This window comes from Sarcophilus harrisii, chromosome 6 (genome assembly GCF_902635505.1).
Source record: "Sarcophilus harrisii chromosome 6, mSarHar1.11, whole genome shotgun sequence".
NCBI classification, from domain to species: Eukaryota; Metazoa; Chordata; class Mammalia; order Dasyuromorphia; family Dasyuridae; genus Sarcophilus; species Sarcophilus harrisii.
In genome coordinates, this window is record NC_045431.1 from 148,060,568 (window position 1) to 148,087,890 (window position 27,323).

Sequence of the window (27,323 nt, forward strand, 5' to 3'; positions counted from 1 at the left end):
TATATCCCAGGTTATTAAAAAGAATGAAAAGTTTCTTTACAGAATGGAAGAATGATTTCAAAAAGAAAAAAATGATCTAAAAGTGGCAGATGAGAAACCTAACCTATATGAGTGAGCTCAAGAACAGATCAGTTATGCAATAAGTATGAAGTAATCCCTCTCTAAGGAGGAAATCACTTCCTTTGCTACATTATATGTGGTGGGGTATCTACAGATGACACCATTATAAAAGTCATTTGTTAATGATCAAGAAGCAAGTAGTAGTATTTGCCTTTCCAAAATAGATGACTATTGACCAGGGATGAAAGATAAAGAAGCTGGTTGTCTTCCTAGGGTACATAACCAAGATGTGACTGAGAAATTTAAGAGACTTTACAAATATGACACATTCAAACTATTCCTGGTAATTCGTGTAAAGAGAAATAATACTGCTGAACATAAACTGGTTTCCTGTCAACTAAAGAGACAAATCATCTAAATTCTAATGGATTTGTGCAGCTGAAATGCTTCACTTTTCAATAAAAAAAAAAATTATAACAATATACTTCTCAACTAGGCTATAATTTTGTTATTGTTATTGTTTCCTCAAACAAAATGTAAACTCATTGAGGGCAGACATTGTTTCATTTTTATTCTCCTATTCCTCTACCTAACACTGTATCTGGCCCAGAAGAAGTGCTTAGTAAATCCTTATTGGTCATTCAATAATGTATTTATTTGCTTTAAAATAAGAGCAGTGATTACTAAAATTAATGCGGGAGTGATCAAGACACTCTGATCAATTGATTTCCCAACTCTCCTACCCAACTGATAAAATCACAGAAGAGAAGGAGCAGATAAGAGACATAGTGAGGTGAGTTTTTAACTTTAGAGCCACAAAAACAATTAAGACAGAGCTAGTCCTAATCTATTCTGGGTCATATCTCCTTTTCTCCTCCAGGGGGAGCTTAAACACTTAATTTTAAAAAGTTGCATTCCATTCCTTGTAGTTTGACATCCAAAAAAAAAAAAAAAAAAAGTCATTTCAGGAGTTGGTGGTTTATTCTCTGATGTTGACAAGCTGAGGTTTTACTTTCCCAGCACAGTAATGAATGCAGGAACTGGGTTGGTCCATCAAAGCTCTAACAGGGAAATTCATTCATATTACTGCATAATTCCCTGTATCACATATTTTTCCTTTACATACAAATATATTGAGGCCAGAATCAAAAGTAACATTTTCTCCACTTATTTTTTCTGCCCCACCCTTTTTTAAATAACAACTATGTATCCAATAAGGAAAACTAAATAAAACATTTTTGCAAAGGCAGTGCATGATTAAAGGAAGTAAGCAGTTACTTGCTGCTAGCTTAATAGGAAAAGAGGAAAGTTAGTCAGCACTTCTCTATTGCCCTTAGCTACATTTTGCTATCCTTTCTCGTTACCTAAATCAGAAGTTCTTTTTTTTTTTTCTATTTTGATAATTGCATTTCAATATAATTGGTTTCCTCTCTAATCCTTTTATTTTACTTTTATTATATGTTTTTTTACAAACGTTATGCTGAAAAAAGGATCCAGAGCCTTGCCCAGATACCCAAAATTGTCCAGGATCTTTATTCTAATCTTCTTCTGACCCAATAAGAGAGTTACAGAGATATCATTAGTCCTTCCCTGCTTACCACCCAAATGTGTGTTTAATTCTGCTGAAGCACATAAACAGTAATTTAGGATTACAACTACTCTTTCCCTAAACCAAAGATGCCTTAAACCCAAATATGAAATAGCAAAGAACACTTTAGGATGTAAACAGAGTTCTTATTTCAATTTTTAAATCATCTCATTCTTCCAATCTCCTTTCTTCAATTAACCAAAGTGGTGCTAAGCACTAAAGAATTGTTAAAGTGTCAGAAATATAAATTTTAATTAACTTTGCCATTTATTACTGTATAATTTAGGGTGAGTCACCATTTTTTAGTAAAGTCACTCATCTTCAGTAAAAAAAAATGAGAATCTTTAAGATAATAAATGTTGTCAGAGAGTCAGGAATCAAGTTTCCACAATTTCTCAACTTTCTTGTCCTCCTTCAAGGATTGAGAATAGTCTTGTCTATGTAAAGGGAAAGAAAGCATTCAGATAAATAATAAATTCATTGATTAATTTTCATAAGGTTGATATCTTTACATGGCACATGAATGCAGTAAATTCAACAAGAAAATGAAAGAATCATACCTGAAGAGAAACCACACTGACATTATCAAAATGGAGATGTCCATTAGGCTGGGTTACTGCAGGGTTTGTATAACATTTGACTCCATTGATGGCAGGCAGTTTAGGGGTTGGAGGGTTTGCTTTTTCTTGCGAAGGAAAGAAGTCCTCATTTCTAAAGTGAGCATGATCATTCTGCAGTAGAAAAATGGAAAAGTCTACATTTTAGACCTCAAGATAGAAATTGATCAAGATAGGTAAACAAAAGAAAAGGAATCTACTTTCTACTCAGAAGTAGAAAAAAACACATTTGTTTTATATCTATGTCAAATACAATCTTTAAAAATATACAAATTTATCTCACTTTAAAATGTTGTCCTATTGCTCAGATTCTGCTGATTTCTTTTTCTAGGAAGATGTAGAAATATATTGACATAGAATGAATTACAAACTTAGCTATTTTATTCAATGTTTGATTATCTTTGCACTAAATAAATGGTAACTTTTATCATGCTAATTAATATTTTGATTCCTATCACCATTTTAATTCTATTAATAGCAACTATATATTCATTTGCTTACATCAAATCATTTGTGCCTAGCAAGACATCAAAAGAGGGAAAAAAAAAAAACCTTTTTCAAAAAAAAGCATTATACCTGCCCATAAGTCTTCAATAGCATCTTAAGTACTCGTTCAACAAAGAAGAGAATATAGAATCCACCAAACACAGCAGCTGCTTTTTCAATGTAGTTATCAACTTTGGGATCAAAACCAAATGCCTAAGAGTAGAACAAGAAGAATTTAAATGAACCCAAATAATGATATAAGTTAACCCAATTAATCACAAGCAAATAACCAACTACCATATTTACTATGACATCAATTAGTACCAAAATTGCAAGACCAATTTTCCCCAAACACACACTTTTATGGATCTATCTTTCAAATATACATGTAAACATATGCAAAAAAACAAAAAAGTGATAATTAGGAGGCAAGATGGTAGAGTAAAGATAGGGAATTTCCTGTGTTCTCCCCAAATCCCCTCCAAATGTCTTTAAACAAATTCTAGAACGACAAAACCCACAAAAAGAAGGAATGAAACAATGTTCCAGCCCAAAATAACTTGCAGGATTAGCAGGAAAGGTCCGTTACACCAGGTGAGAGTGAGCGCAGTCCAGCATAAGTAGCTCTAGTACAACTCCAGCCTTAGCAAACCTGGAGCTACTTGAAAGTCAGTGAAGCAGCAGGGCAACAGCTGCTTCCTGAGCTCTCAGACCACACATGGTAAGGGGGTCAAACAACTGTTCAGAAGGCAATTACAGGAATGTCTTTGTTAGCACTGAGGCAGAATTCTGTTGCTTAGCCTCTACTAGTATACATGTCATAGACTAGGTGGCAGTCCTGGGTGTCAAGGAGTACTAACACACCAGAGATTGCAGCCATAATGGAACAGGTTCCCTCCTTGCAGTTCCAAGTCAGAAAAAAAAAAAATACTTGCAATTTAGAATACAGACAAGGAGAAGAACTGAAAACTTTCAACTTCTTAGAAGTTTCTCTGAAAACAGGTGCACAAAACCTCTGAAACTTGAGACAATGAAGCTCCACCTTGGAAGCATAGTCCTACAAAGAGCTGAAAGTCAAATAATAGGCTGAGAAAATGAGAAAACGGCAGAAAAAAAAAATTCTGACCACAGTAAGTTACTCTGGTGATAAGGAAGTTCAAAATATACACTCAGAAGAACAAAACAAAGTCAAAACTCCTAATTCCAAAGCCTATCAAAAAATATATGAATTGGTCTCAGGCCATGAAACAGCTCAAAAAGGATTGTGAAAATCAAATAAAAAAGGAAGAAGAAAAACTGAGAAGAGAAATGAGAGTGATGCCAGAAAATCATGAAAAACAAGTTAATAATATTGGCTTGGTAAAGAAGTCACAAATAAAGACTAAAGAAATGCAGCCAAAAAGGTACAAAAAACCAATAAGAAGAATGCAGAACTGGTCAAATGAAAAAGGAAGGCTCAAAAATTCATTGAAGAGAAAAATTCCTTAAAAAGCAGGATTAGCCAAATGGAAAAGACAGTACAAAAGATGACAGAAGAAAATAATTCCTTAAAAATTAGAATTGAGCAAATAGAAGCCAATGAATTGATGAGAAATCAAGAAAGAATAAAAACAAAAACAAAAGAATGAAAAAGTAGAAGACAATGTGAAATATATCATTGGAAAAAACCAGCTGACCTAGAAAATAGATCCAAGAGTGACAATAGATTGTTGGACTACCTCAAAGCCATGATCAAACAAGGGGGGGAGGGGAAGCTCCTAAACAGCACCTTTTAAGAAATTATGAAGTAAAGCTGCCTTGATATTCTGAAACCAGAAGGTAAAATAGAAATTGAAAGAATCCACCAATCACCTCCTGAAAGAGATCCCAAAATTAAAACCAAATTCCAGAACTCTAAGGTCAAGGAGAAAATATTGCAGAAAGAAACAATTCAAAGATCCTGAAGTCGGAATAACATCATATAATATCATATTTATAATAATAATATAATAACATCATATTTAACAGCTTCTATATTAAAGAACCAGAAAGTTTGTAATATGATATACTAGAGGGCAAAGGAGCTAAGATTCCCAACAAGAATCACCTACCCAGCAAAACTTAGTATAATCCTTCAGGGGAAAAAAATAGGCATTCAATGAATAGAGGACTTTCAAGCATTGTTGATTAAAAGATCAGAACTGAATAGAAAATTTGACTTTCAAATATATGATTCAAGAGAAGTATAAAAAGATAAACAAGAAATGAAAATTATAAGGGACTTAAAAGGATTAAACTGTTTTCATTCCTACATGGAAAGATATTTAAAATCTGTAAGCACTATCTTGTTATTATGGCAGTTAAAATGATTATATATAGACAGAGGATAAAGGTGTGAGTTGAATAGAAAGGAATAATCTCTAAAAAAAAAAAAAAAGTAAAATTAAGGAGTGAGAGAAGAAAGTACTAGGAAAAAGGAAGAGGTAGAAAAGAGGCAAGAAAAAGCTTTCACAGCAGAGGGGAAGAGGAGGGAGGTAAAAGGAAGTGAGTGAATCTTAGTCCCATCAGTATTTGGCTCAAAGAGAGAATAATATACAAATTAATTGGGTATAAAAATCTATCTTAATGTAGAGAAAAATAAGATGGGAAAATAATAAGGTAAGAGATTAGAGATGATAAAGGGGAAGGCAGGCTAGAAGAGGGGATAGTCAGAAGAAAAAACATTTTTAAGGAAGGACTGGGTGAAAGGACAGAGAAAATTTAATTAATGGAGGGGAGAAGGGATAGGATGGAGAGAAACACAATTAGCAAATGTAAACATGAAAAAAAAATTGAAGTTTTTCCGATAAAGATTTCACTTCTCAAACACATAGAGAACTAAGTCAAATTTATTAAAAATAAGAACCATTCCCCAATTGATAAGTGATCAAAAGATATGAACAGTTTTGAGATGAAGTAATCAAAACAAAACTCTCTACAGTCATATGAAAAAAATGTTCTAACTCAGTATTGTTTAGAGAAATGCAAATTAAAACAATCCTGAGGGCACTAACCCATAGCTATTAGATTGGCTAATAAGACAGAAAAAGAAAATGACAAATGGTGAAGGAGATTGGGGAAAATGAAATATTAATGGAGTGTTGGTGGAGCTGTGAATTGATTCAGCCATTCTGTAGAGCAATTTAGACCTTTTTCCAAAGTACTATCAAACCGTGCATATCCTTTGACCTAGCAATACTACTACTAAGTATATATTTCAAAAGAGGTAAAGAAAAAAAAAAAAAAAGGAAATGGACTTATATATACAAAAATATTTGTAGCAACTTTTTTCTGGGGGCAAAAAACTGGAAATTGAGGGAATGACCCTCAATTAGGAAATGGCTGAACAAATTATGTTATGTGATAATATTTTGCTATAAAAAATGATAACCAGGATACTTTCAGAAAAACCTGGGAAAACTTACATGAGCCAATAAGAAATGAAATGTACTGTGTACAAAGTAATAGCCATGTTGTAAGATGATCACCTGTTAACTACTTAGCCATTCTCAATAATAAAATGATCCATGACAAATGAAGAACTTGGGAAAAATACTATTCATCCCCAGAGAAATAACTGATGTCTGAATACTAATTAAAGCATACTTTTTTAAACTTTCTTTATTTTCCTTGAGGGTTTTTTGGGGGGTGGGGGTCTATATTTCTTTCACAATATAAGTATTATGGAAATGTTTTGTATAACTACACATGTATATTGAATTATTTGCCTTTTCAATGTAGGGAGGGCATGAGGAGGGAGGAAGGAAGAATTTGAACTCACAATTTTAAAACTGACTATTCTATGCTCAAAAAGTTATCAAACTGTGCATACCCTTTGACCCAGAAATGTTTCTACTGGGCTTATATACCAAAGAGATCCTTAAAAAAACGGAAAGGGACCCACATGTGCAAAAATGTTTGTGGCAGCCCTTTTTGTAGTGGCAAGAAACTGGAAACTGAATGGATGTCCATCAATTGGAGAATGGTTGAATAAACTGGTATATGAATGTTATAGAATATCATTGTTCGGTAAGAAATGACCAACAGAATGACTTCAGAGAGACTTGAAGAGACTTACATGAATTGATGCTAAGTGAAATGAGCAGAACTAGAAGATCATTATATGATGATCAACTCTGATGGATGTGACTCTCTTCAATAAACTAGGTCCAATTGTTTAGTAATAAAGAGAGTCAGCTATACCCAGGGAGAAAACTATGGGAAATGAGTATGGACTACAACATAGTATTTCCACTCTTTCTGTTATTTGTTTGCTTGCATTTTTGTTTTCCTTCTTGGGTTTTTTCTTTCTTTCTAGAGCCAATTTTTCTTGTGCAGCAAGATAATTATATAAACATGTATACATATATTGGATTTAACATATACTTTAACATCTTTAACACATATTGGACTACCTGTCATCTAGGTGAGGGGGTGAGGGGAAGGAGGGTAAAAGTTGAAACAGAAGGTTTTGCAAGGGTCATTGATGAAAAATTACCCATGCATATGTTTTGTAAATAAAAAGCTATAATTTTAAAAAATGAATGTTAAAAATTGTTCTTACATGTAACTGGGGGAAAATAAAATGCTAAAAAATATTAAATAGAAAATCATTTTTTAAAGTGATAATCACTGTGGCATATTCAAGAGTAAGTCAAAATTAACTCAACCAACAAGACCACAGATAACAAAAAGAGTAATATACTAGTGAAAGACAAAGTTAGGAAGACTACCTGGCTATGACTAGTCAACAAACCTCATTTCATAAGACAAATGGAAAAGTAATTTACTATGCTCTGGATATTTCCTTTAAAAGGAATGGACATATTATGAGTATTATTACCAAAGTCATGCTATTAAACTTTAAACAGTGAAGTATTTGTGCTCATAAGCCAAGAGGGAAGAAGGAAAAGAGAAAACTCAGGACTTGGAGTGAAAGATAAGGAAGAGAGAAATTTAAAGAGGCAAGAGGAGGCTAAAGAACAGAAAAATTAGAGTTGATATAAGAAGAAAAAAAAAACAGCTAATACCAAAAAACATAAAACATCCTATGATGAACAGAGATATATTCACCTACCTGCAAAAAAGGAAAAAGGAAAAAAAAAAGGAAAATCAACATAAAAACAACACAGAAATCATTATTTAGAATCTCCTAAACTGTAAATAGCTCTTATGTGAACAGCTTTGAGTTAAGAGCCAGCATTCTCATAACTCAAATGGAATTATGATCTCATCAGATCCAACATGACTCCCTTCTAGTTAGCCACTGGCACTTCAAACGAACCAGATTATCAAGAGGAGACCACACTTCTACCAAGAGGGAACTGAAGGCCTTTCTCTTTTTCTCCTGACATTGGCAAGGTTCCAGGAAGGAAGAGGAAGGAAGGAAGGGAAGGAGAGAGGAAAAATTCTGTCCAGCTGCCATGTCTTGTCCTACCTTCGCTTCATATCATTTCTTCAATGGCATATTTTAGTTCCATTCTCTGACATTCCTCATTGGATATATTCTGTAGCTTTCTCCCACATACCCTATCTTCTTTCAGCGAACTCTGTTGCAATATATATATTTTTAAATCTATAGAGACTGTTGTATGTGATACCTCAGTGACACACAGCAGTACTGTTGCTGATGATGTTGTGGTGGTTTAAATAGAACTTTGTTTCCAAAAGAAACTTGAAATCAAGAGCCAGGGCAGCTTTTTCCATTCCTTTTTCCTTTTTTGGAGGCAACAAGGTTAGGTGATATGGCCAAGGTCACACTGCTTCTAAGTGTCTAAGGCTGGATTTGAATTCAGATCCTTCCAACGGACCCAAGGGTCAGTGGTCTATCATGACAAGAAGCATATATAGGCCTCAGTTTTCTCACCAGTAAAACACATCTGACTTCTCTACTTACTTTATTGGGTCATTATGAAGCTGAAACAATTTTAAAAACATGTGAGCAGCATTGTTCAAATTGTCATAGACATTTTTGTATAATTTGGTGAAACTTTTGGACCTCTTCATACACTAAAGTCATGATTGAAGTACAAAGAAACGCTATTTAATTATCAATCACTTTATAAACTTTTATTAAATGCTTAAGCACTAAGGATACAAAGAAAAGTAAAAGGGGCCCTGCGCTCAAGGAATCTACAATCTAGTAGGGGAGATAACAACAGTGGAGCTGAGAAGATGGAATAAATGAAGGAACTCACCCAATTTCTCCCCCAAACTGTTCCAAATTTCTTTAAATAATGACTCTAAACAAATTTCAGAGCTTCAGAACACCCAAAAAGACAGAGTAGAACATTTTCCACCAAAGAAAACTTAGGTCAGCAGAAAAGATCTGTGATATCAGGGTGAGAGTCCAGCGTGGAATCCTGGTGCCATGCCAGTGTAGCCCCAGCCCAATCCCTAATCTCAGGCCTTTAAGTGAAGAAAAGGTCCAGGGACCTCTGAATCAGTGGCAGTACTGGTGGCTTCCAAACCTCTCAGCCCAGAGACACAAAACAGGAATAGCAAAAAAGGTCTGTGGCACCAGAGTGGGAGCCCAGCACACAATCCTAGTGCAGGCCATGCCAGTGCAGCCCTGGCCCCAACACCAGCAAAGAAGGAGCTCTGAATCAACAGTAGCACTGGTGGGTTCTTGTTTTCTCAGCTCAGAGATACCAAAGGCAATTGGGAAGATCAGCAGAAAAGATTTATCAGTAGAGTGAGAGGGCCTTGGGAAACCAGTAAACTAAGAGTGAGCATGGACAATGGTGGTGGTGATAGTTTTCTGAGGCCTCAGCTCACAAGAGGTCTCTTCATTAACACTGAGGAAGGACTTTGTTGCTACAGTGGGGCAAGGACATTCCTAACAATTTCAGGGCAGGAAAAAGTGCTTAAAATCAGGTCCCTAAAAGTATCTCTGAAAACAGCTGCATAGAATCCCCTGAAGCTTTGGACAGTGTACCCTCTACCCTGGAAACTGAGCCCTACTTTAATTAAGAATTAAAAGGCAAGTAATAGGCCAAGAAAATGATCAGACAACAAAAAGGTTTCTGACCATAGAAAATTACTATGGTGATAAAGGGGATAAAAACACACACTCACAAGAAGATAAAAAAGTCAAAGCTCCTGCATCCAAAGCCTCCAAGAAAAATAAGCTATGGAAGAGCTCAAAAGGGATTTTAAAATCAAATTTAAAAAAAAAAAGAAAATCAAGTAAGAGAGATAGAGGAAAAATTAGGAAGAGAATTGAGAGTGGTGCAAAAAGAAATACAAAAAGCTAATGAGGAGAATGCCTTAAAACAAAATTGGCCAAATGGGAAAGGAAGTACAAAAGCTCACTGAGGAAAATAATTCCTTAAAAACTGGAAGTAAGTAAATGAAAACTAGTGAGTTTATGAGAAATCAAAATACAATAAAACAAAATCCCTTAACAATGAAAAAAATTAAAAATTGTAAAATATTTCATTAGAAAAACAACTGATCCCAAAAATAAATCCAGACAAGATAATTTAAAAATTACTGATCTATTCTGAAAGTCATGATCCAAAAAAGAGCCTAGGCATCATGTTTCAAGAAATTATCAAGGAAAACTGTCTTGATATTCGAGAACTGGAGGGTAAAATAGAAATTGAAAGAATCCACTAACCACCTCCTGAAAAGAGATTCCAACATGAAAACTTCCAGGAATATTACAGCCAAATTCTGGAACTCCCAGATCAAGAAGAAAATATTGCTAGCATCCAGAAAGAAACAATTCAAGTATAATGGTACCACAGTCAGAATAATATAAGCTTTAGCAGCTTCTTCAGTAAATTATCAGAGAGTTTGAAATATGATATTACAAAGAGTAATGGAGCTAGGATTACAAACAAGAATCACCTACCCAGCAAAGCTGAGTATATTTCTTCAGGGGAAAAGGTGCACATTCAGGGAATGGAAATTTCCATTCAGGAAATAGAGGATTTTCAAGCATTCATGATGAAAGGATTAGAGCTAAATAGAAAATCTGATTTTCAAATATAGAATTCAAAAGAAGCATAAGGAGGTAATCGGGAATGGGCTATAAGAGATTTAATAAAATTTATCTGTTTACATTCCTACATGGAGGGATGATACTTGCAACTCATTCGAATTTTCTCATTATTATGGTAGTTAGTAGTATATCTAGATAGAGGAAACAGGTGTGACTTAAATATTAAGGAATAATATCTTTTAAAAAATATAAATTAAGAAGTGAGAAAGAAATGTACTAGCAGAAAGGGAAAGGGAGAAGTAGAATGGTGTAAATTATCTACCATAAAAAGAGGCAAGAAAAAGCTTTTACAGTGTAGGGGAAGAGAAGGGAATTGAGTGAGACTTACTCTTTTCAGAACTGTCTCAAAGAGGAAACACCATTCACACTATATGGGTATAGAAATCTATCTAATCCTGTAGGAATGTAGGAGGGAAAGGGGATACAAAAAAGGGATAGATTAGGTGATAAAAAGAGGACATATTGGGAAAGGCAGTAGATAATTCTAGGCAGAAGATAATAAAGGCAGAAGATAATTCTAGGAAAAGCATCTGGAATAGCACAAACACACTGGGAAGAAATCAATAACAAGCTAATATAATTTTGAAAACATTTAATGTTAGATTATCAAGATAATTCAAAGAGAAAGATGCTCCCCTAAAAATCATTATCACCAAATAGAATATTAAGAACACATCATCACTTGATCTCCTTATATGATTATGGGTTTCAATGATTTAACAAGATGAGCAAGAAACAATCAATATACAAAGAATTTTCAAGAGATTTGTGATTTCACTGATCTGGGTATTCCATTAATTGATACAAACCATAGCTTGTTAAGGTTTTAGAAAAAGACTCCTTAATTTGGGACTCATTAACTTTACTTTTTTCAATAATTTGATAAGTATAATCAGTTTCCTTTACCATCGTATGTATTTTAGTTTATGCATTTTGGCAAGGGTCCAAGGACTTGACCAGACTTTAACTCAAGGAATCCAGGACACACACAAGAGTGAAGAACCCATGTTTTAGAAGTTTCACAGGTTGCAACCTCCAACTTGCTAGTAATGAAATTCTGTTCACTTTGTGGAAGACAGACGTCAGAGAATCTGTCACTACCATGTATTGGAAGCCTTCCCAACATGAGAAGTGCTGCCAAAATTGTACTCAAAGGGCATAGAGCTTGAGAGCCCAGGGAGACCCCTATGACTCAATGACACCATGCAGGAGGACTTTATCCAAAGGCATAGAATGTTACAGATACATAGCAAACATGAGCACATAGTTCAACTACTAACCAGAAAGAATAAATTCATGATACAAGGGTCTAATTATGCATTTTATTCAGCTGTATTATAGGAATTAGGATTGAACCCCTGATTCCACTTATAAAGGAAACTCCCTCTATGGATGCAGATCAGCACCTTTTCTGAAGCCTAGAGTCCTTGAAGGACAGTGATGGATTTAAGACATTTACCCAGGGTCATACAGCCACTATACATCAGAGATAAGACTCAAATCAGCTTCTATTGTACAAGTCCAGTTCTCTATCTCTAAACAACATTGCCTCCCATATATAGATAGATAGATATAGACATAGATATATTGTACTCGTGTACATCATATGCATTTGTCAAATGCCAATTATATATTCTACTACTTTAAATTATATAATTAATAAATTATATAATTACCCATGTTATTCTATTTAAGCTCTTACTGACCATTGATTAGTCCAATAAATATCCCCTTTTTTTGATTTTTAGATGTCAAAACATGGAATTGCCAAATCAATCTAGGTCTACACTGATAAAAGCAGAAACAGAAATTCAAGTGACAGTACGTGCTTATGAAGCTATGGTAAAATCATTAAAATCAAATGTTTTAACTAAAACTGTCCCCAGTAAGCACACATAAGTAGGATGTAATCAATAAATTTGCTAATTACCCTTTCCTGTTTCAGAAAAACTTTGGTCTTCGATGTGACATGTATATATGGTAATTACTATATAAATAAAGGTTCTGTTTTCTTTGTAGCCATTTTACATATTGCTCAATTTAAAGTAGCAATACAATAATATAACTCACTATTAAGAGATACAACCTCTCTGGTCTTCAAGACATTTCTGGCTCTTGACAATTTTCTCTGGCTCAGGAAGCTGATTAACATACTGAAAGGAATAAGAAAACTGGATTCCAAGTTTGGCTAACTTACTAGCTCTGTGACTTTGGTTATAAGATATTTCACCTTTCTAGGCCTCAATTCCCTCATCCATAGAATGAGGGACTGGAACAAGTTCCCTAAATGTTTTTTTAAACTAAATCTTATTATTTCAAAAAAAGTAATATCCCCATTTGGGCCTATGGTTGTGAAAATTTAGCATGGCTTTTAAAAAAATTTCCTAAATCATTTCCTAAAAGACTACAAGATGAAAAATGTAATTTCAAGAAAGCCTTTTTCATTCTCTACTATTTATCACCCTCTTTATCTGCATATAGATTTCTTTATGTATGTCTCAATGTAAAGGGATACCTTCTCTATCCCTCTGTCTTTCTCTGTCCCTTTCAGGATTTTTCAAATTCATCTTTCTCTCTCTCTTCCAATACCATTTTATTTTCCTTCACTAGTCAGAGTTTAGGTAGAAATGAACTATTTATTTATTTGCTAAGTAATTATATGTTTACTATTTTTAATTTTAAGAGCAGTTAAATGGAATATTTTCTCTTCAAGAAAAAAAAAAGTAACAACAGCTTTATTTTGTATGGCCTTCAAAAGAATTTTGTCTGTGGCTCAGTAGCCCTTGATTGAAAGAAATGTTCCTAACTGCTGATCTGCTATGCCTTGGACTTCTTGAGAAAAAGTAAATAACAGATGAATATTTTTTTGTCTTTTCTGAGTAAATATGACACTGTCTACTCTTAAAAGAAAATGGTAATACTGTATTGAAAATGTTTACATGCCAAAAGGCAAAACAGTAAAAATCTTTGAGCTCCTCAATAGTGCACAGAAGTTGTTTGAGCATAAACCAGGGGCCAGAACTTCCAGAATGGTAATTTTGTTGCAACACAGATATCCTCTGTAGCTTAGGGTTTAGCCTACAACCCTGCTAGGAATTCAGTTTTCCCTCAGAAACAATCCACCCAATTCAAAAAATGCTGTGAGGATCATCATAACTGAAGAAGCTCAGAATGTTTTAAGGGGGAAACTGTATATTTTCTGGGCACTGTATATTATTAATAACCACCTAATCAAATAGCCAAACACCTTACCTCTGGAATAAGCTGGAAGATTGCATTTGAAAAGAGAGTCCCGATGGCCAGTCCCACAAAATAAGTCAAAATCTTGGGGAAATATGGCTTCTTTAGCAATGGAGTTAAAACCAGTCCCAGGAGAGATGCCAGGTTAATGATAGTCACCGAAAGAAATCCATATCCCCAGACTGTGAATGAGAACCATCAAAGATAACGGATGAGTCTGATAAAAAATATACTTCAAATTCTAAGTCAAAATAAATACTTAACTATAAATTTCTTTAAAGCAATAAAATTATATTATAAGTTTTATTACATAATTAGAGATAGGGCCTAGTCTTGTGATATCGACTAAAAGGAAATCTCAGGGAAGAAAACTTTTCTTTCATTGCAGCTGGGTACTTTCTCTTTAATTTATACTCTTAGAAGAGAACATCCTAGAGCATAGAGAAATTTGGTGATTGATCCGGGAATATACATACAGCTAGTATGTGGCAATGACTGAATTTGGATCCAAGTTTCCTAGCTGCAAGACTAACTCTGCCCACACCAGACTAGTTCATGCACAGTTGCAAATACATGATTAACTTCAGTGAAAATGGCCCTCTATCATTAAGAATCATAGAAGATTAAAACTGGAAGGACCTTTTGTAATAATATAGTGAATTTCTGCTCTATTTCTTATTTCCATGACCCATGTGACTTTGGGCATCTAAGATAACAGTGATTTACATTTGCTTAGCTGGGCAGCTGGATGGACCAGGGAATAAAACATAGAACTATGAGTTAGAAAGAACCAATTTCAAAATCTTGCCTTACATACCAAATAACTGCATGATTTAGGGCAAGTCACTTCAGTTCTCTACCCCTGAGTTTACTCATCTGCAAAATGAAGACATTTAAATTCCTTTCCAACTCTAAATCTCTAAACTTTCTAGGCCTATTAAAAAATCATTATGTTCAGATCATGAAAACCCCTAAGTTCAGATCATGAAATATGATGTGTTATAGTGAATTAAGAATCAAGGAAATCTGGATTTCAGCCTTGCTTTTGAGTCATACTGGCTGTATGACTGTGGATAAAGCATTTATTTCTAAGTCATCCAGGCAGCTTTCTAAATCTGTAAACTTCAAAGCAAATACTTATTACCTACTTTAGTAGATGGAATTTACTCACTATTAATAACAAGAGTTTTCTCACTAAAAATGCCCTATGCAAGGCTGGGAAGAGAGAAAGAAGGGGGAATAAAGATTAAGGTAATCTTATTTTTTAGATAAAGATGGTAAAAAGCAAAGGACACCAGAAGTTATTCACCACCACCACCACCCCCAAAGAAAAAAAAAAACCTCTTTCCTCAGTGTTAGTGAATTTACATAAAATCAAGTAGTCTGGGAATACTGGTATTGCTGATATGATCATCACAAAAGGTATAACAAGATCAACTAACATTTAAGATTGCAATGTATGACCATAGCAAAATATTTAAGGCTCTTTTGACTTCAGCTTCCTCATCCATTAAATAAGAAATCTGGGCTAGATCACCTCTGAGATTCCTATGAATTTTATCATAGAGAATGGATGGATGGCAGGAAGATGGCTAAGGTGTTATTTTTTTAAAGAACAAAAGTGGGTGGTTGTAGTAGGAAGAGGAGGAGGAGGAAATAAAGGAGGAGGAGAAGAAAGAAGAGGAGAAAGATGAGGAAGAAAAGGAAGAGAAGGAGGAAGAAAAGTAAGTGGAGGAAGAAGAGGAGGAGGAAAAGGAGGAGAAGGAGGAAAGGAGAAAGAGGAGGAGGAGGGAAAAAGGAGAAAGAGGAGAAGGAGGAGGAGGAGAAGGCAAAGGAGGAGGGTAGGAGGAGAAGGAGGAGGAAATAATAAAAAGTAGTAGTAAATAGTAATAGCATTTATATAACACTTTAAGGTTTGCAAAGTGCTTTTCATGTTATCTCATTTGAGCAGCACAATAGCCCTTCAAACTAAGTACTATTATTATCCTTTCTTTGCAAAAGAGGAAACTCTGGGCAAAGCTGGAATGACTTGCTTGTGGACACACTGCTAATAAATGGCTGGGACTGAATTTGAATTCAGGTCTTCTTGATTCCAAGTCTGCAGCTCAATCCACTGCACCACCTAGCTGCCTAGATATATGCCACAATTATATAGTAATAATAATGATGATGATGCATAAAGCCTAAGTTTTGCAAAGAATTTTATAAATTTCTCATTTTGTAAATTAGTATGTTTACAGAAGGGGCAACTAGCTGGCACAGTGGATAAAGCACTGGATCTGCAGGCAGGAAGATTATTAGAGTTCAAATTTGACCTCAAATACTTATGTGTTTGGGTTATGTGTCCCTAAGAAAGTCACTTAACCCTATTTGCCTCAATTTCCTCATCTGTAAAATGAGCTTGAGATGGAAATGGGAAGAAAACTAGAAGTGGAATCATAAAGAGTCACACTTAACTGAAAAACAATTGGGCAACAAAACAACTCTGCAAAGAGCTTAGTCACAGCTGTGATTATTGTCAATAAGGTCTTAAATACAATGATAATCATGTATGTTCCTGAAGTACATCTAATAATTGGCACATGATTAGGTAAAAGCAATTAGTCTATTACCCAGGGCCCTCACTGCCTGAACACAGGGGATAAAGAAACAGATTATTATTTTAAAATAAAATGGAGAATTTATATTTAATGTTTTATCTTGGCTTGACTAAATCTGATAATGTAAAATATTATAGTTTGCTTTAAGGGGAAAAAGTAAAAAGATAAATTACTAAAAAGACAGTCAGCAAAAAGAGAGAGAGAGAGAGAGAGAGAGAGAGAGAGAGAGAGAGAGAGAGAGGCAGCTCAAAGAAAAGAGTAATACTTAGGAAGAATTAAACTTCATGATTTTCTGATTTATGAATTAGAGAATATGAAATATGAATAAGTTACTAGATGCCTAATAGAAAACACTTTTTAGACAAAATATTTTAAAGTAATATGTGCCTTTACATCCTGGAAATATATTCAAATTTCAGTTTACCTGTGTGAAAAAGAAATTGATAGACATAGTTCAAAACACTGTGAATAAATGACACTTTACTTAGGATACCATTTAAATATATCATTCTCCAAATCCACAAGTTGATTTCATTCACCTCACATTAATTCATCAAAGAATAATTTCCATTAGATCTTCATCATAAATATGTACTTATTGACATATTGCACACAATAAGTGTTGATAATGATTACAGCTGACTGGGAAGTAAGGTCTCCCTCAACAAGTTTCTTCAAGCAAAGGCTGGATGATGATCTAATTTCAGGTAAATGTGGGAACAGAGGGCCAGTGAGATCTCCCAAAAACCAGAGCCATCTATGGCCCCATTCTTCTAAGACTGTCTCCTGTTAACCAACTCTGGAACAATGAAAATTTAAACTATACCCAGTTCTAGTTAGAACTGACTGCTAAAATTCTTCAGCAAGCTTGCTGACAGTATAACTTTAATTCCACCTTCTCATCCTAATTGGATCTTTCTGGTTAATTTTTAGAGATCTCTACCATTTTTGCTACTGATCCATGCTCCCTGACTTCATCACCCCACCCATGACATGAGAGCTGGCATAGAAGACCCTACATAAACCTAGGTACTCAATAACTCTGGGCATATAGATGGAGGACACATCCCCCTGCCCATCTAGATTACCACCTACAACATACTGCCCTGTGGAAGGGGAGGGAGCAGGAAGGCTGAATCCCCGAGATACTGTTATCTCCCATTCTATCTTAAATTTCTCATTCACTTAAGAGCCACCCTAAATCTGCATGCTACTCTAATTCTGAAACTTTGATTTACCAGCTATAGGCAAGTAACTGAAACTGTCTGAGCCTCAGTTTGTTAAATGAAATATTATATTTGTGCCAGAGAAATTAATAATTTATAAATAGTAAAGCATTATATAAATAAATGCCAACTATTTTTATTGGCCTCTCTAAGGTCAAGTCTCTTTAACTAAAATAATAATGCTCTTCTTACCCATCCCACAGGTTTTTGTAAGTAAACATTTTTTGAAGTGTTTGTACATAAGCATCCTTTTTCCTTTTTTGTGTTAACTTCAGTATACTGGCCCAATAGAGACACTACTGGATCAAAAGAAATACAATTTGATACCCCTTTGGACATAGTTCCATATTTCTCTCCATAATGGTTGGATCAGTTCATAACTCCACCTACGATGTATTAGTGTCACAGTTTTCCCACATTCCCTTCAACATTCATTATCTTTTACTGTTATATTAGCCAATCTGAGAGGTATATAGTGGTATCTCAGAGTTGTTTTGATTTGCATTTCTCTGATCCACAGTAATTTAGAGCATTTTTTCATATGACTAGAAATGGTATTAATTCTTCATCTAAAAATTGTCTGTTCATATCCTTTGATCAATTATCAATTGTAGAATGGCTTGTATTCTTATAAATTTTAGTCAGTTCTCTATATATTTTAGAAATAAGGCCTTTATCAGAACCTTTGGATGTAAAAATTTTTTCCCAGTTTTCCTTCAGATTAATCTTGTCTGCATTTGTTCTGTTTATAAAATTTTTAATTTAATATAACCAAAATGATTTACTTTATATTCCATAATGTTCTCTAGTTCCTTTTTGACCACAGATTTCTTCCTTCTCCACAGATCTGAGAGGTAGATTCTCTTTTGTTTTTCTAATTTGCTTATACTATCACTCTGATTGCCAAACTAGTTCTTGCTTTCCTAATTTGCTTATAGTATCACTCTTTATGTCTAAATCATGAACCCATTTTGACCTTATCTTGGTATATGGTGTTAGATATAAGTCAATGCCTAGTTCCTGCCACACTAATTTCCAATTTTCCCAGCAATTTTTTCAAATAGTGAGGTCTTATCCCAGAAGCTAGGGTCTTTTACCTTCTTATTTCTTTCTTAACTTAGAAGACTTCTCTCTCTCTCTCTCTCTCTCTCTCTCTCTCTCTCTCTCTCTCTCTCTCTCTTTCTCTTTTTCTCTCTCTAAATATATAAATATAAATATATATATATATATATGTTATTCCCTCTTTAATCTATTCATATGAAAATAAGGTTTCAACATTACCTGTCCTTCCCCCTCCTAACTTCTTCTGTATCAATCTTACCCTTTTTGTCTCATCTGTATGAGTTAACTGATTCTTTTTATTTTTCCCTATGCAGTTTTAATTATTTAGAATCACCCCAAAACACTCAGCTTGTCCAAGCCTTTCTTTCAAACTACCCAAGTAATAAAAGAATTGATAATATTTTCTTTTTTGTTGTTGTTGTGTCTTTGCTGAGGCAATTGGGGTTAAGTGACTTGCTGAAGATCACATAACTAGGAAGTGTTAAGTGTCTGAAACCAAATTTGAACTCAGGTCCTCCTGACTTCAGGGCTAGTGCTCTATCCACTGTGGCACCTAGTTGCCCCATAGTTGATAATATTTTCATACCTAAGAAGTAAATGATTTAACCTTATTGTATTCCTTAATTTTTCTTTAATGTTTATATTTTTCCTGGATGTTATATGCCAAATTTCCCCTTAAACTCTGCTATTTTTGTCACAAAATTTTTATCAAAGGTAACTTATCTAGCAAAGTTCAGTATATTCCTGAATGACAAAAAAGACATTTAAGGCACTTTCATGTATTTGTGACATATATATATCCTTTGACAAAGCAGCTGCTAAGTCTTGTGTAATCCTTACTGTAGTTCCATGATATTTACACTGTTGCTTCCAATATTTTCACCTTACCCTGGCAGCTTTAAAACTTAGTTATGATATCCCTGCAAGTTTTCCACCTGGGATCTCTTTCAAGTGGTGATTGGTGGATTTTTTTTTCCTATTTCTGCTTTACCTTCTTGTTCTAGACCATCAAGGCAATTTCCCTTGATAATTTCTTGTAATATTATATTTAGAATTCTTTTCTCAATCATAATTTTCAGGAAGTCTAACTATTCTTATATAATTTCTTCTCAATCTGTTCTCCAAGTGAATTGTTTTTCTGAAGAGATGTTTCACATTCTCATCTATTTTTTCATTCTTTTAATTTTGTTTTATTATTTCTTGGTGTTTTAAAACATTATTAGCTTCCCTTTGCCCAGTTCCAGTTTTCAAGGAATTATTTTTCTTTCTGATGTTTTTGATTCTCTATTTCCAATTGGTTGACTCTCCAAAATTTTCTTGGATTGCTCTTTTTTCCTAATTTTTCCTCCATTTCACTTATTTGATTTTTAAAGTCATTTTTAAGTTCTTTAAAGAACAGTTTTGTGCTTGGGACCATTTGACATTTCTCATTCAAAAAAGGAGTGGTTTTTTTTAGCTCCATTACCTTCCTCTATGAACCCAGATCTTCTCTATCCCCATAAAAGTGATCTATGATTGGGTTCTTTCTTTTTTGCTTTCTCAATTTTTTCGGTTTTATTTTATTTTTAAAAGCTATTAGTGTGATCAAATTCTAGTCCCCAGGTATGGGGAATAATCTCCTAAACCTTAGGCATTTCTTGTCCCAAGACCTAACTTTGGGCTTCCCCTCTACTCCTAAGCCATCATGAGAGAGCCCCTAGTCAAGCTGTCCTGCATATGATCTTACTCCCATTTTTCCCTCTGATGGAAGCAAATTATAGTTGTTCTCTCTTCCCTGGAAATGAAACAAATGAAACAAGTCCTGCAAATTCCTTCAGTCAGCAGGATCCCTGCTCCTTTGCTACTACACTCTCCAGGTGTGAGCAAGCTCCTTCTCCCCTGCAGCTTCAGCCTACAATGGGTTTGGTCAGCTTAGGTATGCTTGGCATCCTTCTACTTAGAAAGTCCTTCAATCTTCTACTATTTTATTATTTCTTAATGTCTCATGAGTCATTAGCTTCCACTTGCCCAATTCTAATATTTACATAATTATTTTTTCAGCCTTCAGACCCCAGATAGTCAGTGAGATGAAAGTTTCTAAAGCTGAGGCTGCTTCCCAAAGCCAGCAGCCCCCACAGCTCATTTTTTGTTGATTTGGGCAAAGTTGGCCTGGAAGTATCTTATACTTCACTCAAGCAGAACCTCTGCCCCAGGAGGTCAGGTTTTTCCTGGACTTTTCTAAAGTTGCCATAGGAGAAAAACTGCTTTACCCTGACTTTTGTTTATTTCTATTGCTCTACATCTCCTCAGAGGCAAAGTTTTGTCTTTTCCTGTGAAGAAAATTTGGGGAATCAAACATTTTATGATCTACTTCTCCATCTTTCCAGAATCCTCTCCCAGGTGTGTTCAATTGAAAAGAAATGGTCCTAAATCTGAAATTCTGATAGGAAAAAGTCAATCAATTGATAAATTGTGAAAAAAATTAATATCTATCCTAGTTCTAGACAAACCATAAGAATCAGTGCTGCTTAAACACAGGAATTCAACTTTACCCAGTTTCTGAAATGAAGTATTACTTTGATCGTTAACAAGTTAAGAGTCATCTATAAAATAGTTAAATATGCCATTAACCAAGGCCTGGTAATTCACATTTATGAGTAGTTTTTAATAGCAATTAAACAGATGAATTAGGAGACAAAGCCGGAAACAAACTTTAGCCACAATATTTCTGATAGCCTCATTACTCAGGAGAATAAGTTACATACTTTCTGAAGGCGATGGTTTGGATTTGTGCTTTGGATGGTGATTACAAGGATGAAACATCAGCTGCTGTAAGACTGCTGGACATATTACTGAAAAGTTAGAACTGGTGATCTTCAGATCCTTGGAAAGCCCATGAATGGAAAAGATCTCTTCAGCAGACAAACACTGCAAAAAGAAAGAAAGAAATGACATCAATAATACAAAACTACAGAAAAGGAACTATTGTGAAAAGACAAGGGGGAAAAATTCATCCCAAGGCACTCTAAAAGCTCTCTCTATAAAATTCCTCTATTTAAGTCTAGATTGCTCTAAAGCTAATGAGTTACCTAGGATTCTCTAAAAACAAGAAATTGACAAAAATCTACAAATGCATAGTGAATTAAGTCTGTCTGTGACATTTAGTAAAATGAAAATTTGCATTCAAAAAAAGAGGGATGGGGGTCAGGAGAAGTCAGGATAATTCTAAAGCAAGAGTTAAACGTTTTTGTCTCATGCCTTTTTACAGTCTGGTGAAGCTTCTGGACCCCTTCTGAGAATAATATTTTTAAACGAATAAAGTAAAATACATAAAATTACAAAGGAAGCCAGTTAAATTGAAATAGTTGTCTAAATATTTAAAAAGCAATCCAACCCATATAAGGTTTTAAAAACCCTGCTTTAAAAGATACCAGTGGCCCAGGGAAATTCAAGCAATAGACCTAAAAGAAATTCCATATACTTAGTCTCTTTTCAGCCAGATAGCTCAGTGGCTAAGTCACTGGACCTAAAGTCTGAAAGATATGGGTTCAAATTTGAATCATTTAATTTCTGTATGCCTCAGTTTTCTGCAAACTTTGTGAACTTTAAAGTGCTGTCATTATTTACTATTTTATGTGAGAATTTGTTTTTGTAGCAAACTTCCTGTGAGTACCCTACAGTTAAAAAAAAAATCTCTTTTCAATTGCAAGACTATAAACTCCTTAAGGAAAGGAACAATGTAATTTCTCTTTTTTTCTCCTTTTAATTAACATCTCTCCTTCTCTGTCTCTTTGGCATTTTGGCTTCTTTGAAATCCTCCTATTTGACTGATGTTTTCCATGTTCTCCACCTTCTTGATCTTTTTACAACCTTGAACACTGTCAATAACCTCCTCCTGGGATATTCTCTCCTCTGGAGGTTTTGAGGAAACTTTTCCTTTGGTCTTCATCCTACCTGCCTGTCCTGTCCTAAGTCTTCTTTGCTAAAGTGATCTCTCTGAGATCCTGCTCCGAATTATGAATATACCCCAAGGTTCTTTTCCTTTATCTCTACAAGTTCTCAGAAAGACCTTTGAACACCCTGGCTCAAGCCCACATCACCACCCTAATTGATCTCCCAACCTCTAGTCTCTTCCCTCCAATTCAAAAGTAACTTGACCAGGTTCAATAGTTATCATATCCCTTCTTAATAAAAACAAAGTACTCCCTGTTGCCTCTACAATCAAATATAATATTTTTGATTCATTTAGCATTCTTCAAAATCTGATCCTGCCTCATCTTTCTAGCCTCTATGTATTACCTCCAGGTAACACTGGCTTTGCCATTTTTTTTCACATTGCTTACTACATCTATCATCTTTGTGCCTTTGTTCCAGCTATACCCATGTCAGCATATATTCACCCTACACCTCTTTATATTTCATTCTCTCAAGATTTAACTCAAAAGCCATTTTGAAGTTTTTTCTAGTTCCTGTAGTTGCTATTCCCCCACCCCCTAGGGTATCTTCTATCTACTCTGTTGGAATTATGTATATACTTATAAGTCTCTCCCTGTGATAGAATCAAAATCTACCAGTCTTTTCCTCTTTTCCATATGAGTCCAGTGGTTCTCAAAGTATGGTCCTGGGGATCTCTGAAACCTTTTTAGAGGGTCTACAAATTCAAAAGTATTTTTTATTTCCAATATGGTAAATGTCTATCAATATAATCCAGATAAAATGCTTTGGAGAAATCTTCAATAATTTTTAATAGGATAAAGATACTGAAAACAAAAGTTCGATAACCACTGAGTTAGACTAATTGTTTTCTTTCCAAGACAAGGAAGGTGTGCCCAAGATTTGATTAGCCTGGAGAGACTAAACTTTCTGACTAGGCTTACAGTTGCCTCAAGCTATGATAATGTGGGGGTTTTTTTTTTGGTTTTTTTGGTTTTTTTTGGCCTCTTAAGAATATTTTTAAAATCTTCCCAAATGGTAGTTAGGGCCCTGGTAAACTAAGTGCTAAATCCATAATCACTGCAAAGATTTTTAAAATCTCCTTTACTTAATTGTTAAATGGCAATTATTAACCTAACCTATCAGGGGAGGGACCTAAATCAACCCATCCTAGTCCAGGACTAAGAAAGCTCTTTTATAAAAGATGTACATGTGTGTAAAAATGTGTATGTATGTGACAAGTTGGAGGTACTAGGGCAAGTTAAAGAAGCAAGTTGTACTAAATGACCTCCAAGGCCTTTTTCATCTCTCTATCTATAATCTTACAGTATAGTGCCTTATGCAACAGCATTAAGTGATGATGAAAATAATGTGTGTAACTAATACTTCTTTGATTAACATAAACACTGTGTTGTAGCATTTGGATAAGTGATAGCTTAGTCAATAAATTCTCTTTTCTATATTTTTACTAATTAAATAATCTAGTAAACTTTCTGATATATATAACATCATATATATATATATAATAAAAATAGAATATAATAAAAATAATAATATATGTTATATAATAATATATAATATTTTATATATATATTCTCACAAGGTGTTAACTAGGTAGAATTGATGAGAGAGTGGTTATCTAGTTTGGCATGGTTCTCTAAGTTCAGTGTGATTGATTTGATCTTACAACAAATAATGGTTTCCTAGTGATCTAATGATTGGTTTATATTCAGTGTGGAGCATATAAGCAGGGACTGAGAGCCACAGAGGGCAAGCGCACTAGAAGCTCTCAGAGCCAAGGAGACAAATTCATTTCACCTTCAGTCAGGCTCCTGGTGGCTGACCTGGCCTCCAGCACTTACACCACTGAGACCAAGGCGGGTCTGAAAGGAGCTCCAGAAAACTGCCCAGCCCCAGGAAGGAGATAATAAAGGATTTGAACTTTAACACCTGGCTGCTCTTCTGGTGATTACTGAACTGAAAAGAAGGCTACCTCCAGAGACCCTCCAGGAAAACCGAAACAGAGAACATTACATATAGATATAGATATAGATATATATACATATATATATATATATATATATATAATCATGGTCCTGAGGAATAAGCATATTCCTTTGACATAAATAGTTTAAGAATCCAAGGATCATATTTTTAAAATACCCAAATACTGTTATTAAGGAGTACTCAAGCATTTCACAGAAGAACCAAAAAATCTTCACTTGGCTAAACTTTATTATGAAATTGTGGGCTGATACTTTAGAAAGCTGGAATTGGCTTCATCAAGGAATTATTTAAATTGTAAATCTCAAGCTCCAGGATCAGCAATGAGGTGAAGAGATAGTTCCCATTCATACATATTTTATATATACTTATTTCTATGTTGTTTCCTGAATGGAGTATAACCCCCCTGAGGACAAAGACTTTAATTTTTGCCTTTATATCACCAGCATTTAGCAGAAATACTGCTTAATTAATGTCTGTTATTAAAGAATCCTGAGACCTTCTGAATCAAATGACTAATAATTGTAAAATTCTTTGTAAAATTGTACATTGTAATTGTAAAATGCTTATATAAGCACTATAAATCTTAGCAATGATGATGACGTCAAACAGTGATGTTGATGGCTGTATGGGATAAACTGAGTGAAGACTCCCTCATAAAGGTGTGGCTTTGACCTATGCCCTAATTATGACTTGAGACTCTGCAATAACAAGCTAAGCTTTAGCTAAAAAGCTGCAGGTATTCAACTGCCTTGAATAAACATTCCCCTGCATTTCCACTTAAATAAAGTCAATTTATTCTTTTGTTTCTGGGATAGATTTCCATGTTTAGAGTAAAAAAGCCTGGACTCCCCTAGACAATGGGAAAAAAGATGAAAGGGAGGGAACTTCTATTCTGTTTAATTTTGTGTTTTACAGTATGTTCTTTGCACTCTAAGTGACACCTTGTGGGTTAGGAGTTGCCCTTTCTAAGGAGATCATAATAAACCCTTTTTTGCTTTTCTTACTCTAAATCTCTGATTGTTTTTGTGGTCACTACTGTCCCACACAGTTTGGGGGCTCATTCTGGGATATTTCCTGTACATGATGGGTCTCTCTGTACCGAATCCTTGGGCAGGTGCCCTCCAGAGAGTTCTCCTTGGACTTGAACTCAGCTGAGGAATTCCCACTCTAAGCAATCAGATGAACTTCCAAAGAGAGACACTCAGAGAAAGTAAAAACAGAAGTAGACTAGCAAAAATAGAGGATTAATTCAGCCCAGAAGATTAAACCAGATGAGAAAAGCTTGAAATTAGTCAAGTAAATTATGCACAACTGGGGAAGGAAGGAGACCCTCTAAGTGGTAAGATTTTAAGAGGACTTTCCCATTACCAAAAATTGGTGAGCTACTTGAGTAACTGGGATTGGGATTAGGAGAATTTAGGCAGTTTACATCCATAAAAGGCTTCTATTTTCCTTTGATTTTTCTTTGGTAAAATCAGGTGAGTCTTCTGAGCAAGATACTGTGAACCTTGGAAAAGAAAGGTAGCCAGCTCTAAACTTATCTAGTTTCCCAAAAAGATAGATCTTTAGACCAAATTGGGATGAAGTACCAAAATGTATAGGGATTAAATACCATTGTTTTATTTGGGCAGATGCCCTGCTCATTCCAAGGAATTATTCTTCTCTTGAGGGCTGCGTGTAAATACAAAGGAACAGGTCAGCTCCTAAAGTTTTGGCTCCAGAACACTCCTCCTAGCTTCCACTCCAAGCTGGGGCCGAGAATAGGGGCTAGATTGATATAGAAAAGCACCAAGATGTGTTTGTGTGTGTATGAAACTGGGTTTGTCTTCTGTGTTTCTCTCAGTCAGTCAAATTACAAAGGAAAAGATCTAGATATTTGGGATTTAAAAGCACTTGTTTTGGATTTATGAAAATAGCTTTTAGCTAGAAAGAGGAAAGACTAATTCTGAGATGGGAGAAGTTTTTAACTGTCACATCAAAAAGAAAAGAACTGACCTTTCTATGGATCTAGAACTGGCCAATTTGGGTCTGTAGAAAGAGTAAAGTTACAGAACTATTAAAACATTTTGACAGATTCTGGGGTTTTTGAAACTAATCATTAAATTGTTTGGCACTTTCAATCTGCTAACTTGAGTTAATCTACTATATTTTTAAGTAGGCCTAATTTACATAACTAATTTACATGACTAAAAGCAAGAACTTGAGGCTTACTGCAAAATTGCAAGAAGAAAAAAAAAATGCCCTCCCTGGGATTTTAAAATTTAAAATTGGAATTCTGATTCTGAAATAGTATGAGATAATTACTATTAACTAGTACGTGCTAAAATTGTGAACTTGTTTATTTTGGCATAAGATTTTTGGAAATGTATGTACTAATATGGAAGTACTGCTACTAGTAATTTAAATCTGTCTTTGATTTGATTTTATGTTGAAAAATTTTTGATTCTCTGGTAACTTGCCTAAAGAGGTCACATGTTTGTATCTCCAAATTAGATGAAA

At 34.6% G+C, this 27,323-nt stretch overlaps 1 protein-coding gene across 4 annotated transcripts in view; it reads right to left on the reverse strand.

Moving 5' to 3' along the window:
• SLC39A8 (solute carrier family 39 member 8) overlaps positions 1–27,323 on the reverse strand; it is a 68,362-nt gene that overhangs the window by 25,819 nt on the left and 15,220 nt on the right. For all 4 annotated transcript variants that reach the window (XM_031943492.1, XM_003772936.4, XM_031943491.1 and 1 more), the window contains 4 exons: positions 21,650–21,812; positions 14,030–14,199; positions 2,842–2,964; positions 2,209–2,379 (listed from right to left, as the gene is read on the reverse strand). In XM_031943492.1, coding sequence (XP_031799352.1) covers positions 2,209–2,379; positions 2,842–2,964; positions 14,030–14,199; positions 21,650–21,812 — 627 coding nt within the window. The remainder of the gene's footprint in view (positions 1–2,208; positions 2,380–2,841; positions 2,965–14,029; positions 14,200–21,649; positions 21,813–27,323) is intronic.